The 15,392-nt window shown below is 54.6% G+C and overlaps 2 protein-coding genes across 3 annotated transcripts; one reads left to right on the forward strand and one right to left on the reverse strand.

Annotated features, from left to right (window-relative positions):
• Positions 1-1,599: 1,599 nt before the first annotated feature.
• NRGN (neurogranin) lies at positions 1,600-8,770 on the forward strand. Its single transcript, XM_060160649.1, has 4 exons — positions 1,600-1,757; positions 7,110-7,336; positions 7,557-7,574; positions 7,981-8,770. The coding sequence occupies exons 1-2, from the start codon at positions 1,743-1,745 to the stop codon at positions 7,329-7,331; spliced, it is 237 nt and encodes a 78-aa protein (XP_060016632.1). The 5' UTR covers positions 1,600-1,742; the 3' UTR covers positions 7,332-7,336; positions 7,557-7,574; positions 7,981-8,770.
• A 267-nt stretch (positions 8,771-9,037) lies between these two features.
• VSIG2 (V-set and immunoglobulin domain containing 2) lies at positions 9,038-15,330 on the reverse strand. Of its 2 annotated transcripts, XM_060160650.1 has the most exons (7): positions 13,854-15,330; positions 13,314-13,477; positions 12,522-12,729; positions 11,583-11,741; positions 10,492-10,611; positions 10,236-10,380; positions 9,038-9,225 (listed from the first exon to the last, which is right to left on the reverse strand). In XM_060160650.1, exons 1-7 carry the CDS (start codon positions 14,260-14,262, stop codon positions 9,093-9,095), a joined length of 1,338 nt encoding a protein of 445 aa, XP_060016633.1. In that variant the 5' UTR covers positions 14,263-15,330; the 3' UTR covers positions 9,038-9,092. The 2 variants fall into 2 exon arrangements, with proteins under 2 accessions (XP_060016633.1, XP_060016634.1); XM_060160651.1 differs by lacking the exon at positions 10,236-10,380.
• Positions 15,331-15,392: the final 62 nt, after the last annotated feature.

Here is a 15,392-nt window from a genome sequence, read left to right on the forward strand (position 1 = left end):
GGAGGGGGGGGATGGAGGATGTGCCAGAGACAGATTGGGGAACAGATTTTCAGTTACAAGGGTGGGTGGGTCCCAAACATGCTGGGAGAGACACCCCTACACCCCAAGCTCTGGAATCCCAGCCAGCATCCAGCTCAGCTTGGGGCCCCAAGCTGGCTAACCCTGTCCCCAGCCAGAGTGGCCACTGGAATTTCCCTTCCGCTCATCTTCCCTTTGGCAAGCAAAGCCCGTGGCCCAAATATTCAGGTAAGAAGGAAGCGTGTGACAGCCATGCTAGGACTGGCCAGGGGCTGTTGGTTCACAGCAGTGCTGTTGCAGGATCCCCTGTCCCGACCAGAGCCACAGGGCATTTTCCCCCTCCTCCCTCTGCTTCAGTCAACAGGCCCGAAGGGCAGCCTTCCTTTCTTCCTTCCCTCCTCTGCGACCTCAGCTGAGAAAGACTTTCTAGTTTTCTCAGAGGTGGCCCACTCTCCTCACTAACATGCCACACTGTCAGCTCTCGTACCCTGACTGGTCTGGGGGGGCTGGCGACCATGAAAGTGGCAGGCTGCTCCTCCACGAGCCTCCTCCCCTATCTCCCCTTCCCAGGCCTCTGACAAAGCCCACATCCTTCCTCCATCGTGGACCTAAAGAACTGATGACTTCTGATATTTCCCTACACTGGGTTGAGAGTATTGTTTTCCTCCCAGGAGCAAGGGTGAGAGTGGTCAGCTTTTGTCGTATTCAGAAACAGTAGATTAAGAGGTGAGGGAGAGTGTGGTTCAGTGAGTGGGAAGGAAGAGTGCCCACATCCATATATAAATACATACAAGGGGTGTTGTGCATGTATGATTTTGTCTGTTTAGTGCAGGGCATTTAGATGGATGGATGGATAGATACGTAATGCAGACACTTCAGGTAGTGTGATTGCCTGTGGATATGTGTGCATGTGTGTGCACATAACGGGGAATCTGCATGTATCTGCTCAGTGTGTGTACCAGGTCTGTGTAGTTATTTCTGCAGGCTGTGTCTGTAGTGTCTGAATGTTGAAGAAATGCACGTTTTAGTGAGCCTGGGGAGTATCATATATGGGCATGTGGGGCACAGGCGTGAGCTTTTGTGTTTATGTGTGCCCACCTTCTCCATTCCACAGCAGAGTGATGACGATACCTTTAAACCGCACGTCTTAGGGGGCATTTCTTTGAGGACTGAGGGGGAGGGAAGGTGGAGGGAGCCATATTTGGGACTCTAGCTAGGTTGTGGAAGTGTGGGGAGGTGGGTGAGGGGTGCATGCTTTTCTCTATGTGGGTGGGAGGGATGCTGTGCACAGATGCGAGCGTATTCGTGCCCGGGATGTCGGGGTCCTCCTTCTGCCTGCGCCAGCATACATCTGCCTGGCAGTCTGCCGCCTCGGCAGCAGGGGCGGTGAGTTTGGGAGGATGGGGTGTGTAGGAGGAATGGATGGAAGTGTGTAGGCAGAGGGGTTGGGGCAGGAGAGGGAGCGAGCCGGAGGGAGCCGGGAGGGGGCGTGGTCCCCCTCCAATCTCCCCGCCCACCCTGCCGAAGGCTTCTCCTGATTGGCTTCTCGACCGCAGGGCTCAGGTTACTTTTTCCCGCAGGGCCGAGCGCGGGAGAGAGGACCCGAGAGCTGAGCGGCTGGTTTGGCCCCGGTCGGCTGCCTCCCCACTGCCCGAGTCCCCACCCGGCACCGCACCGACACCCTGCGCCAGCCTCCGTCCCAGACAAGGGCCCCCAACACCAGCATGGACTGCTGCACCGTAAGTTAGAGGGTCTGGGGGACGGGCACTCAGCTTGGCCTGGGGGAAGGGGCACCCGAGAAGCCCCTGGAGGGCGAGTGAGGGATGGAAGTGGGTGCAGAAGACCTAGCAGCAGTAAGGGTGCCTGCTGAGACGTGGGTGGTGGGTGGTGGAAGGCGCCCGCCTGACTTGAAAGCCCTAGGAAGAATGTCCCCCAACTCGTGGGGGCGTCTGGGCGCGCATCCGCCAGGCAGTCTAGGTTGGTCTGGGAGCTCGGCAAGGCTCTGCAACAGGGAAGCTGCAGGTTAGACGAGAAGAGGAACTTCCCCCAGAGTGACGCTGGAAACCGTCTCCTAGCGAAACTACCGCGACTCCTTTCCCCTGGCTTTCGTCCCCCACCCCATTCCCCATCCCACTGCCGCCGCCGTCGGTGGGCTGACAGGTTGACTCTCGTGACCCTCGCGCCCTGTACAGCGCCGGTGAGATAGTCAATTATTATTGGTTAGCTTAGTAGCGATGATGGGTTGCAAAGAGCCTAGTCCGTGTGGTTCTGGGGAGGGACTGGCCAGACCTCCAATGCCTTCTAGCCCTGGAGGGGGCTGGGTGAAGTGACCGCGAGAGAGCCCTGCTGGCGAGGGAAGGAAGTGTCTGCAATTTGTCAGCGCCCACACGGAGACCTAATGCCAGAGCGGGTTGCTGTTAAAGTACTCTGGTATGAAAGCGCCTGGTACAGGACCAGGCTGCTGGTACAGTCGAGGAGTGCAGTGATCATGCATGTATACAATTTATTTGTTCATTTATTTGATATTTTATTTTTTTTTAGCCCCTACATATGGAGAAAGTCCTACTCCAAAGTCTTGTATTCTCAGCCGTTTGGTCAACCCAGCTAATGATACAAGAGGTTATCACTTTGCCTGCTTAGAAAAGGGAAAAAAGTGAGGTTTGGAAGGAAAGAATAGACCAGTTTAGAAGAGGTGAGACTTCCCTATGTCTGGGTGCCAAGAGGCAGAAAGAACTTAGGGACAAGTGGTTGTGGTGGTTGTTATGATGTTTAACTCTTATTAATACAAATAATAGTTGTCAATTTGTGAATGCTTACCATGTACCTAACATTTTATGTTTAATCATCACAACAACCCTGTGAAGTAGATATTTTCCCCATATTACAGATGTGCAAACTGATGTTTAGAAAGATTAAATGATTTGCCCAAGGAGGCACTGCTTCTAAGTGTGGAGGTGGGACACTAGCCTTGTCTGATTCCAATAGCTGTAATTTAACCTCTCCTATAAACATTTACTATATTTCCTCATTATAAAGGTAATATGGTCATAACAAAAAAATTTAAAAACTAAAGAAAAGTATAAAAAAGAAACACATCAATCATCTACAATCCCACCCCCTGGAGAAAGCTCTAATAACATATTTTCTTCCAGGCTTTCTCCTCTGTTTGTTATTCCCCAGGAAGCAGTTTTTGGTTGTGAAAGGAGGAATGGGCTCTTAATGGAGGTTCCTGGGCTCCTCACCCCCAGCAGTATTTTACAAAACAGAGAAAATAAATGGATGGTGGGATCTGGATACACATGTAAGGGAGAGGAAATACTGCCAAGATGGTAAGAATGATGGGGAAGGGAAGGTAGGAAGAATGGTCAGTGGAAGGAGGTGAGAGAGCAAAGACTCCAAGAAGCCAGGGAAGGAATGTAAATTGTCTCCCCTGGTACCTGCAGGACTAATTAGAGTAGGATGTCGTGTCCCTGCCTGTAGGCTCTGGTCTGCCCTGGACCATGCTCCTGGGTGCCCACAAGGCCATACTGAGGGATTGGTAGATGTGGTTGGAATAAGTGTCCCCTAAAAAAAGGAGAAGCTGCCCACCCAAACAGCACAGAAGAGGCAAATGCACAATTATCCCAGTGGCCCAGCACCCTGGGTCACCTCCTCCAGCACATTCTCTACACAGGAGCCTTCCCCTTTCAGGCCCTGTCCTGGGTCTGCAGGGCTAAAGAACTGAGCAAGAGACAACACCATTGTCAGGCTGTGGCGGGGGCGGGAAGGGGTGGCGTGGTGGCCAAAAGAGGTAACGGGGCAGAGCATAGGGGCAGGGCTGGCACTGAGCATCTTCCTACCCAACCCCATTCTGTGGAGGGCTGGGCTCAGCGCTGGGAAGCAGCTGGGACATGCATAGAGAGCAGAGCACATCTGGGGGGTGGGGACCGGTCCCTCTTCACCTTCCATTCTGGGGCTGTCCTTGCTGACCATCCAGCCTGGTGTCCTGCTTTATTTTCTTCTTTCTCCTTTGTAAGGAGGCGCAAACAGAAATGAGAAGAAGAAAACAGATCCGCTTTTTTTTTATAAGAGCAAGAGCTGTTGATTCAGATGTATCTGTTGCCATTTACATAGTCTGACTTTATATCTGACTTTCCTGAAGTCACTTAATATAAAAAGGCAAAGAAACATTTTTTTGGACCCATTTTTTGCTTGGTCTAGTTGACTTGGTCCAGCTGAACTCATAGAAATAATTACCTGCCCTGAGGTAGTGGTTAACAGCACAGGTTTCTGAATCCCATCACTATTTGTCAGCTCTGTGACCTTGGGTAAGTTACAAAATGTCTCTGAGGATGTGTCTTTACCTGTAAAATGGGAATTAAATGAGGTAATGTGTGCAAAGCGCTTAACACAGGGCCCAGCATATAACAAGCAGTAGGCAGGGATCGTTCTTAAAGCTTTTAGGATTTGGGAGCTGAAGGAGACTCTATTCATCTAGGCCAAGTTCTAGTTGTGGCTGAAGATATTGAGACCCTCAGAGGTGAAGTGATGGGACCATTTGGGACCAGAAACCATGGCTCGTGTTTTGCCCACCTTTGTCCCCCTCCCCCTCCCCCTCCTACAAACCCCCCAGTTCATGCAGAGCTCTCAGGCATACACCATCAGATCTTGGCTTTGGAAGGCACCAACCCAGGCACCATGACCCTTCCCGGATTCCTTTTACTGTCCCTCTATTTCTGTCCCTCCAGCTCTGCCCTGAGAATTCAGCTGGAGGGAGAGGGGGCTGATTCCGGGGAGGAGCAGCGTGCTGAGGGTGGCTCTGTCTGTTGCTCTGGATCCAGCTGGGTGGGTGGTGGCCGCAGGTGGGCCTTAGCATGTTTGGGGGAAGGTACCCCTTCCTCCGCTCAACCTCTACAGCTGCTGGCCCAGGAGAGGGGCTCAGGAATGTTTTCTTGATCATCGTCCTCTTTTGAGAAGAAGCATCCCTATTCCCTGAGACATCCCAAGAAAGGCTTGAGCTCTGAGAATCAAGGATCCAAAAAGGGTTGTTTCTGTTTCTAAGTGGGGGCTAAGATGTCGAGGGGCGAGCACTAGACCCAGAAAAGACAAAAAGAGTGTGTCAGACCCCGCCACAACCACACCGGCCCTTGATAACTCCTCTTAACCGAAGCTGAATCAATTGTGGACATCTTGAGCACAAACGGAGGAACTCTGAAGCCCAGGAAATGAAGACAGCCTTGGGAACCATATGAGAGGAAGCCATTTGTAAACCTGGGCTTAGGGCATCTGGGATGTAAATCTGTGCCTCCTAGGACAGGACCGGGCTGGGGCAGTGATCACTGAGGCCCCACGCACACCCATCCCAATTCTGTGAACCGGATGGGCGATAGAGCGAGGGGAAAGGAATAGAACTGAATTACTACTACTGCGTGAGACCTCTGCGGAGAAGCAAAGTACAGGGAAAGCAGTGGAAGTCCCCAGGCGAAAAAAAAAAAAGCAAATTCCTAGAAGCCAGAGGGTCAGTTCAAAGAAGAAATGCCCTTCTAACTCCACAGTACCCTTCTGCTTCCTACCCCACGTCATCACTGTGAGTAACGCTAAGCGAGAGGCAGGCTGGGGGCGGGGGCGCTGAGGCCCTCTCCGTTCCAGAGCCTCGACTCTGAAATCAGTCCCATCAATTCCCTAACCCTTTCTATTCTCAGCTAGGGCAGGCTGCTGGGGAAACAGAAACCTGGAGCCTGTGGGTGGGTCTCATTATTTTTAGGTTGATCCCTATGAAATTGTTTTTATATGACCACTTTAGCCTACAAAAACAGCTCTTTCACATCAACTCACTATCATTTAAAGGAATCATAATAGCTACCATTAATCGACCAACTAGATCATGCCAGAAGCTTTCTGCATATCACATTGTTTATTCTTCCCCACAGCCCAGAGGTAGATATTATTATCTGATTGCAGATGAAGGAAATGAGTTAGGAAAAGCTTAGAAAAATTGCCCAAGACCACTCAGTTAGCAAGTGGTGGAGCTTGGTTCCTTTTCTTGAATGCCTTTGCTTACCTGCAGCGTAGGGGTTAAAAATATACTCTGGACTCTGACATACAAAGGATTGACTCTTTGGTCCACTGATAAATACCTGTATGACCTCAGGTATGGTTTCCACACTCTAATCAGTTTTATCAGGGGTAAACTGGGATAACAATAAAAGGTACGTCATAGAGTTGTTGCCAAGACTAAATAAAATAACATCTGTAAAACTCCGTGATGCTGTGCCGGGAACCAGGGCAGGGCTTAAATGGTAGCTATTGTCATAATTCTTTTCTTTCTCTTGAGCACATCATGGAAAGGGCTTCTTGCTCCTGCTCTTTTCCTTTTGTCCTTTTTTGGAGTGAAGCCTTTTCTCTGTAGCTTCTTCCAGACCATCTCTCTTCTGTTTGAGTACATCCTGAGGAGCAGTGCAAAATGGAGAGGCAATGGGAAAACAGTCTCTGGCCTCTAGCCCTGGGTGGAGGGAGGCTGCGTCGCTGAGGGGTAAGCCCCATCCTCACCCTAACTCCAGCTTTGAGCTCTGGTGTGATTCTACTTAGGGAAGGGACTGGCCTGCTGATTCTTCTGAACCCTCTCCCAGGGAATCCTGGACTCAGAAGGGACCCTTCTGAGCTGGAGGCACCCTGTGAGGACGGGGGAAAGGCAGCCACATCCAGGAGTCCCTGCTGTGGTTTACTGTGCTCCTCCAAACCCACCCTCCGGTCAGCTGGGCAGCTCCCCTAACTCGGCTGCTGGCAAGGGGCCTTCGCTCACTCAGGGCTACCCGGCTGTCTTGTATCCCATCTACCGTGCACTTCTCTTTCCTGAGTTGGGAACACAACTGTGTCCACCTGACCCTGAACCTTCCTTTTTGCCTGCCGCTGCCCAGAAGACACACACACACACACACACACACACACACACACACACACACACGCACACACACAGGCCCTACCTTAGCCCTTCTCTGCACTTTCCACTCCCGCGTCGCCCTCGTCTCAATCCCCCAACACTCTCCTCCTACCCCACCCTCGGGGGGCCTCGGCCCGGTCACCCCACAAGGACGCCCCCCCCCACCCCCCAGGAGAGCGCCTGCTCCAAGCCGGACGACGACATTCTAGACATCCCGCTGGACGATCCGGGTGCCAACGCGGCCGCTGCCAAAATCCAGGCGAGTTTCCGGGGCCACATGGCGCGGAAGAAGATAAAGAGCGGAGAGCGCGGCCGGAAGGGCCCGGGCCCCGGGGGTCCTGGCGGAGCTGGGGGCGCCCGGGGAGGCGCGGGCGGCGGCCCCAGCGGAGACTAGGCCAGGTGAGGCGGGCCACAGGCTCTCCTTCCCGACCCCGGACCCCCTCCCTCGAAGGAGCAAGGAAGACTAAGGGCGGCTGGGGGGTGGAGAGGGGTGTGGAAGGATGGGGACCTAGAAATCTGAGACGTGCGGGGGGTGGGAGGAGGCTGAGGACGCCGCGGGTTGGAGCGCTCACCTGTTTCTCTCTCTCCACCCGGCCTGCTGCCCCGCCCCGGACCAAAGAACTGAGCATTTTCGAAGGTAATGAATACGACTCCGAAGCAGCGGGGTGGGACCCCTGAGTGGGAGGAAAGGACCAAATCCCCAGCCCTTCCCTCCGCCCGCCCTCACCTCCTCCCAGCCAGGGAAAATGCACCTGCGCCTGCAGGCTTTCTGACACTTGGAGATGCCTGAGACTGCGACGGGGACGCACCTGGACCGACACAGATACCCAGTCACCCGCGTTTGACCAGCCCGGCCGGGGGCCATAAACACCCAGCGTCTCACACGTACCGGCCGCGGGCTCATTTCAGCTCAGTGACTCCGGGTGGGCAGTTCCGGGTGACCGGGGCACCCTGGTGCTCCCCGCCCTGGTTCCTGGTTCAGGAAGGAGAGGGGAGAGGAAGTACTGGGAGAGGGCAGGTGCTCAGACCTTCTCTCTCCTCAGTTCCCGAAGAGAGATGGATGCCACGTCCCCTTCGCAGTGACGAGACTTCCCTGCCGTGTTTGTGATCCTCTCCTTCCCACCAACCTGCCAGCTTCAGGAGCCCTCTCTGCGTCCTCAGAGACTCCCTCACCGAGGCAGACTCCGTCGAGGACTCACCAAGGCCGTGCCCTTTTAGTTAGTTCTCCAGTCTAGTATGGTCCCCATTTGCCCTCCCTTCGACCCTAACCCCAATCTCCGCGCTCCCAAATCTTCCTTCTCTAGCTTCTCGCCCACCTCTCCCCGCACCCAGCATGCTGCTCTGCCTCCGCAGCCTCGGTGCGCTTCCCTTCGCGCTCTGCGGAGGGCGCCCTAACCGTTGCCCAAAAACACTCCAAAAAAAAGTCCTTTCGATCTCTGCGCAGCTAAAGGGGGCGCCGTGCCTCTCTGCGCTGTTCACGTCCCAGCTTAGTCCCAGAACTTTGGATAGGGGAGGAGGGTTTTTATGGTGTCGGATACCCCTTGCTGTGATCGGAAGTCCCCATTTCACACCCCAACCCCACACCTGCCTGTAATCTGCCCTCCCCTCTCCCCAGCGCACCCCGAGAGCCGCCTCTCCAGCTCTCTGCTTGTTTCTGCAAAGGCCGAGTGTGGGGGAGGCTCGGTAGGAGGAGTCTTCCGCGGCCCCGCCCCTGCTCCTGCTGGCCCCGCCCCCACGGGCTCCTGGGGCTGTGGCCGGGAGGGTTTTTATCTCCGTGTGTGCATGTGACCGTGCTGGGTTGGAATGTGAACAATAAAGAGGAATGTCCAAGTGTTCAGAGGGTGCCGGGGGGGAGGGAGTTTGGGTGCACAAGGCCACCTTTCGAAATTTTGAACAATCTCCTTTGACCGAACCAAAAAGTGGAGGTGGAGAGGGGGAAGGGAGGAGAGGAACCTAGGTTAGAACGTACCTTCGGAACCAACCAGACTTCCCGCCTACAGCATCCCTTCTGGGACTTCAAGCCCGCTCCTTCCCTTACCGGTAACACCCTCTGGGCCGCCTAGAGGAATTTGCTATACCGGCAGAAAGAAGGAGACAGTATGGTACCCAAAGGCTTTACTTCTTGATATTCCCCCCTCAGGGATCGGGAGAGAAATCAGACAAGCATAGGGAGCTTAGACTTGGTGGTCGTCACAGTGCTGGCAGACGAAGGCCTCTCCAGGAGCCCACTGTTAGAATCGGCCCTCACAGAAGTTTGCTCAGAAATCCCAGGTGCGGTGGCATCCTCCCTGATAAACATAGGCAATTCTTAGTGAAGGCTGGAAGCCTCCCTCAGAGCACCATCATCCTCTAACCCAGGGACTTCTAATTTTCACTCTGCATAGGAATCATGGTGGAACTTTGGTGAAATGAAGATTTCAGGCCCCATCACCCCAACACACACACACACACACACACACACACACACACACACACACACACACACACACACACACACACACACACACACACACACACACACACACACACACACACACAGATTCTGCTTCAGGAGGAATAGGAAGTGGCTTGAATCTGCATGTTTAACAAGCTCCCGGTGACTTCTGTTCGAGTAATCTGAGGACCACACTTGGAGAAATATTGCTCTGATCCCTATTCTGGACCCCATGACTGACAGCTGAAGTTGATGACAGGCGGCTTTTGCCCCTCCTTTCCTTACTAACCCCCACACAAGGACTAAACTCAGCTGAGTGCTCAGGACAGACAACTGGCCTCCACATCCCGTCGATGTGTATAAAAGGCCTTAAATAGTGAAAAGTAAAAATTCTTCTAAGTGTGAGGAGGTGAGGGCAGCTCATGAACCAAGCCCTCCACCCCGCACACTTCGCTCACACGCTCAACTACACGGGCTGTACTGCCACTCCTACCACAGAAGCCCAGGGCTGAGCAGCACCCCGTGCCCTGACCGCCCCCCCACAAAGGTGTCAGAGTTTGAGGGCTGAAATCACCAACTCTTTTTTGTTTTGTTTTGTTTTTTGCGATACGCGGGCCTCTCACTGCTGTGGCCTCTCCCGTTGCGGAGCACAGGCTCCGGACACGCAGGCTCAGCGGCCATGGCTCACGGGCCCAGCCGCTCCGCGACATGTGGGATCTTCCCGGACTGGGGCACGAACCTGCGTCCCCTGCATCGGCGGGTAGACTCTCAACCACTGCGCCACCAGGGAAGCCCGGAAGTCACCAACTCTTAACCCAAGCCCTTTCTCCCCACTCGGCACCGGCCCTCAGCCCTCCTGCTCACCGTAGGTCACTACCCCCGTATGTCTCCTTGGGCTTCTTCCTCCTGTCTTTCTGGAACCGTATCAGGCAGAACACAGCAACTGACAGGAAGAGCACGCCCAGCAGCACCCCGATCACAGCCCCGGCCACTCGGCCTTTGGAAGGCTCTAGGAGACACAGGATCCTCAGAGCTGCAGACCTTCCTTGGTGCCTCAGATAGCTTCATGCAGACCCCCAACCCAGGCCTGCCAGCCCAGCCTTTGCCCAGCATCCCCTACCAGTCACAGAGAGGGTCAGCTCACAGGATGCGCTGCCCATCTGGTTGGTGGCCACACAGCGGTAGGTGCCCGAGGAAGCCAGGGAGAGATTGGTGAGAATGAGCCGGCCGGACACCTCATCTAGAGGGTAAAGAGGAAGTGTTCCATCATTCATTCAACTCACAGTGAGCTATACTATGACAAAAGCATATTTCATTTCATCTTACAATAATCCTGTCAGGAAGGGACGAACCTCATTCTATTAGTGGGGAAACTGGCTCAGAGAAGGAAAGTAATTGTCCAAGGCGACCCACAGAGAAAGTGTCAAAACCACTGCAACTTCTGTGCTCTTCCCACACTACACAGCTGCCTTTTCAGGGAAGGGGGAGACAGCACACACATGAAGGGTTCAGAAACCACAGTGGAATCGGGGTGGGGTGTCTACTGGCTGATGTCAGGTTCTTGGTTGGGGGAAAAGGGCTTGATTGCTGGAAACTGTGCCCTCTGGGTGGCTCTCAGCTGACCCAAATGCTCTTCTAAGCTGCTTCTTACCTTCCCTTTAGAAGGAAGAGCACACATTGGGAGGTGATCTGGGGGGCTCTCTGGATTGATAAAGGGACTTGCTGGGGCTGGGAGGAGAACCAGGCCACTGGAGCCAGCATGAGGAGGCTGGGAAGCCAAGGCTCTTAGACAGTCACATGGTTCCTTGAAGAAACTGGCTAAATGATTCAAGCCAGTCCATGCTACTCTTCCTCGGCTTCCTCTCTAGGAAGTTTGGAAATGATTCATGACCCTCAAGAAATCTAAAAGGAATCCCGACCCCCAAAATAGGCAAATGGGAATCATAGAATGCCCCTGCCTTCCACTCTCTTCCAGGATATCAGAAGTACATTTAGCTTGAGTAATGCTCCGGGGACCACGCAGCCACAGACTGTACAGGAAGACAGGAGGGAACAATAACAGAAGCCAGGGAAGAAGCAGGGGAAAGGTATAGCAGTGTGTCTCATACCTGCAAGCTTGGAACTCGTACTGTGGGCGTGTGGAGTTTAGAGGTCAGATTTGCCCAGGTTCTGAGTCCCTTCTTCCTTGAAGAAGGTGGTGTGGGCCCTTACCTTGTACCATGCTGCCGGGAGGTGGTGTAGGAGAAGATCCAAGGCGGATCCAGTTGTACACTGGCCTGGGGGCTCCCTCGGAAGAGCTGCATCTCAATGCAGTAGAGCCCCCCATGGAGGTTTGACCACTCTGACTGCACGAGGGGCTATTGGGAGGCACTGCAAAAATCACAGGAAGTACCTTAGCCATCTTCTAAGCCCACCCCCATGAAGTGCTAGGTTTCCTGCTTCAATACCTCCTACCACGTAGCGGTCCACCTCTATTCACGTACCACTGCATCCCAGGGAAATGATTTCCACTATTGGAAATTCTGATTGTTAAGAAAATTCTTCTTCATGTTGAACCAAAATCTGTGTTAGTAATATCCCAGTTGGTCTCAATACCTGCCCTCTAGGCCCACAAAGAGAAATGAAAAAAACTCTCCTCCCCAGGACAGCCCTTCAGATATTTGAATGCTGCTGTCATACACCACCTCCTAAGTCTTCTCTCTTCCATCTAAACATCTCCAGCCCCTTTAATAGTTTCTTCTGTTTGCTCATCTCCAAGCAGGCTCTAGTTTGGGGTGAGATGGGTGATCTGAACACAAAGTTAGTGCTTAGTGACAGGGACCCTTTTTCCTTTGATGGGCACTCCCCCTCTCTGCTACTGACCTAGAGAGGGACAGAAACCTAGCTACAAATGGGAGGTTCCCCCAAAGATGGAGCTGTTGGGGGCATGACTCAGATCCCTATCTGTGGGAGCGACTGAGGGAGGAGGCGTTCTTTGTGGAGGGTGGAGCAGGGGTAGGATTGGAGGACTTTGGGAAGGAGGCATTTTGCTTCGGGGTCCCCAGTGCAGTTGTGCCCTTGGGCTGGAAATCAGGATAGGGGAGGATTGAGCAGGGCCAGTGCAATCTTTCGGGTTATGTGGGTGACTGGTGGGTCCCCAGCCTGCCTCACCCAGCACAGTGAGGTTGATTAACCCCAACCCATTGCTGTAGAAATCGGGCGGGTTGTTAACGTGACAGAGGTAGGTTCCAGTGTCCGAGGGGTGGACATCAGTCAGTTTCAGGGTGGCCACTCCTCCTGTGGGGGGGTTCTGAAGCAGGCTGGCCCTCTCTGCCTTAGAACCAGTTGGATACAGCTGGCCGTTGGTGAAGTACAGGATCTGGGGAGAAGCAGAAGACACATATGTGCTTCTTGCCACCTGGCGTCAACTCTGTAGTCTTTCTTCAACGCGGGTATTAGAAGCCCCTCCCTATGGCCGCCAGGGAAGTTGATACTCTGCAGCCAGAACCAGGGAGGTCTATCTGTCGCCAAATACCATCCCTTCCCAGGTGCTGAATGAACTAGAGTCATTGCTTTCCGCTAAGCATGCTCTCAATCTGGGGGCAGGGGAAGCAAATATTCCCGGAGGGGGCAGCATTTTTATCCTGCTTTTAATCACAACCGCTTAGCCTTGGTGGGTTTATGAACTGACACTGGAGCGGCACTAACGTACAGGGGTTGCATGGAGGAACTCGGGGAGGCGGCTGGATACACAGGGCTGTATGTGTGATATAGCCTCACGGAGACTGCGTTCCTAAGAAGATCTAGAAAGATCTTTTTCATCCAAGCATACTGATCCACAAATGCGCCCTCTCCGACCCCCTCGCCCTCATCGCTGGGTGGGTCCCCTGTTCCTGCCTCTCTTGGCCAAGCCCGCCAAAGGCAGGAGGGCCCCCCCATTCCGCGCGGGTGCCCTCAGCTCACGGGTTGGGACGAGGAGACGGGCCTCCCAGGCTGCACGAAGCTCCACTCCAGGGCGAAGTTGTCTCCCACCGACGTGCTGTAGCTGCACGTCAGCTCGGCGGTCTTGCCCACCGGCGCGCTCAGGGGCTCGGTGGGCACCTTCACCTCCACGGCCAGCCCGGGGGCTGCAGTGGCCGAAAGGCCGGCGGGAGAAGCGCTCAGGTGACGCGGCCGGGGTGCCCTTCTTCCCCTGGGGCTCAACTCCCTCCGCTCCATCCCTCCCTTCCTGAAGCCTGAGGTTTCCAGGAGGGAGGAGCCCACACACCACCGGCTCTTCGGGTGGAAGGACCTGAAAGGGCCAAGACTGGGCCCGGTCTGAGGGTGTGCTTGTCGGGGAAAGGAAAACAAAAGTCGGGTGGTGGTTACACCCTCCCGAGAGGCCCAACTTGTCTGCTGGCCCAGCGGCCTCCTCTGTCCTCCACCCTCCCAGCGGCCTTCGACGTCTTCTCCCGGGCTCTGGCCCCGCCCCCTCCCACCGCTGTTCGCTGGCCCCCTCCTTACCACTCAAGCAGACCCAGCCCAGCAGGGCTCCGCAGAGGAAGGGCCCCTGGAGCCAGGCCATGGCCGCGTCCTGCCGGCTCTTGGTCCGTCTGGGTGTCTGGCTCTGGGAGAAGGTAGCGAGTGCCCACACGGCAGCCTCCTGGTGCCGGGCCCCAGCGAGACTGGCTATCTCAGAGCAAACAAGGGGAGAGGCCTGGCCCTCAGGTAAGGAAGTGCTCCTCCCTCCTCCAGGCCCCAGTACAGGAATCATTCTAGCCCTACTTCCTTCTTTTGTCCCCCTCCCCCCAATTTCTGAAGCAGTCAGGCTCTGGGGAAAGGGCTGGGCCTGGGGTGGGTACTTCAGGACAGGAGAGAGATCAGAACTGGTGCTCTGTAGGGAAAGAGTGACGCAGGAGGAAGAGGGAGGCATTCTGATAACCTGGGAGCTGGCAAATGACGTCACCACTTTGGGGTCTCACACTGTGAGCTTGAGCCCCAGGCCAGGGCCCTACCACCCTCTTCAGAGTCTTGCTCCTTCTGAGCCCCTCAGCCCCTCTTCCAGGTACTCCTCTGAGATCCCTTCTTTGGCACCTTTATCACCACTTGCTGAGGCAGGAGTCTCCGTGGAAACTACAAGCCCTCCCCCCTCCCAGAGCCACCCCATTTCACGGGCAGAGAAACTGAGGTCTGGAGGAGCTGCTACCCTTGGTAGGAAAAGGTGTGGCAGGACTGGGGTGGACACACCGCCACCACATCCTGTGCCTGGCTCCCCCCCAGTATGGGGGGGGGTCACTGCTGGACGGGCAAAAAGACAGGTAAGGATTCAGTGGTCTGGGAGAGGAGCAGAAGCCAGGTTCTTCTCCTCTGCTCTTGAGGAGGAAACAGGAGATAAGCGCACGCACACCTGAGCTGTGAGTGCTCAAGCTCCCGCAGAGAGTCACCAATTTTATCCCCTTGCTGCTCAGAGTGAGTGAGGGTCTCCCAGCCCCAAGCTCTTTGTGCCTCTCCACCACTGCCTGACAGCAAACGACCCTTTTAAAGACTCTAGAAGAGCTATCCTGAGCCAGTAAGCCAAGCTGGAGGCTGTGCGGAGAAGCCCTTCTGGGTCCACCGCCTGGGCAGGGTCCTTTTTGCATCATCCTGAGACTCAGCTTCTCCTGGGAATTCCAAGCTTGAAAAGGTGATTTGACTCTCACTTTCCACACAAACACAATGTATCTTTATTGAAGTTTGCAAAATCAAAACAGAACCATGCATTTCAAGTTAGTATAAAAAATATCTTCCTTATCCCCTGCCCCAACAAAACCCAACCAAACCAGCAGGACAGGTTATATTAACGCTGGGAGCTGGAGGGGGAGTGAAGGATGAGGTTAGGTGGGACGGGGTACAGACCAAGGGGGCCTGGAGGACTGGTTGACTGGCGGTCCCTACCAGGCCCTGGGGGATGAGGGTGAGAGGCAGAGGTAGCAATCTCAGCAGCATCCCACTGCAGTCTTACAGAGAGCCCAGGGCGGAGGCCTTCCTAATCCTAGGTCCACGTCCTCTTCTTCTACCTCCTCG

Source organism: Lagenorhynchus albirostris, chromosome 9, assembly GCF_949774975.1.
Source record: "Lagenorhynchus albirostris chromosome 9, mLagAlb1.1, whole genome shotgun sequence".
Lineage (NCBI taxonomy): Eukaryota > Metazoa > Chordata > Mammalia > Artiodactyla > Delphinidae > Lagenorhynchus > Lagenorhynchus albirostris.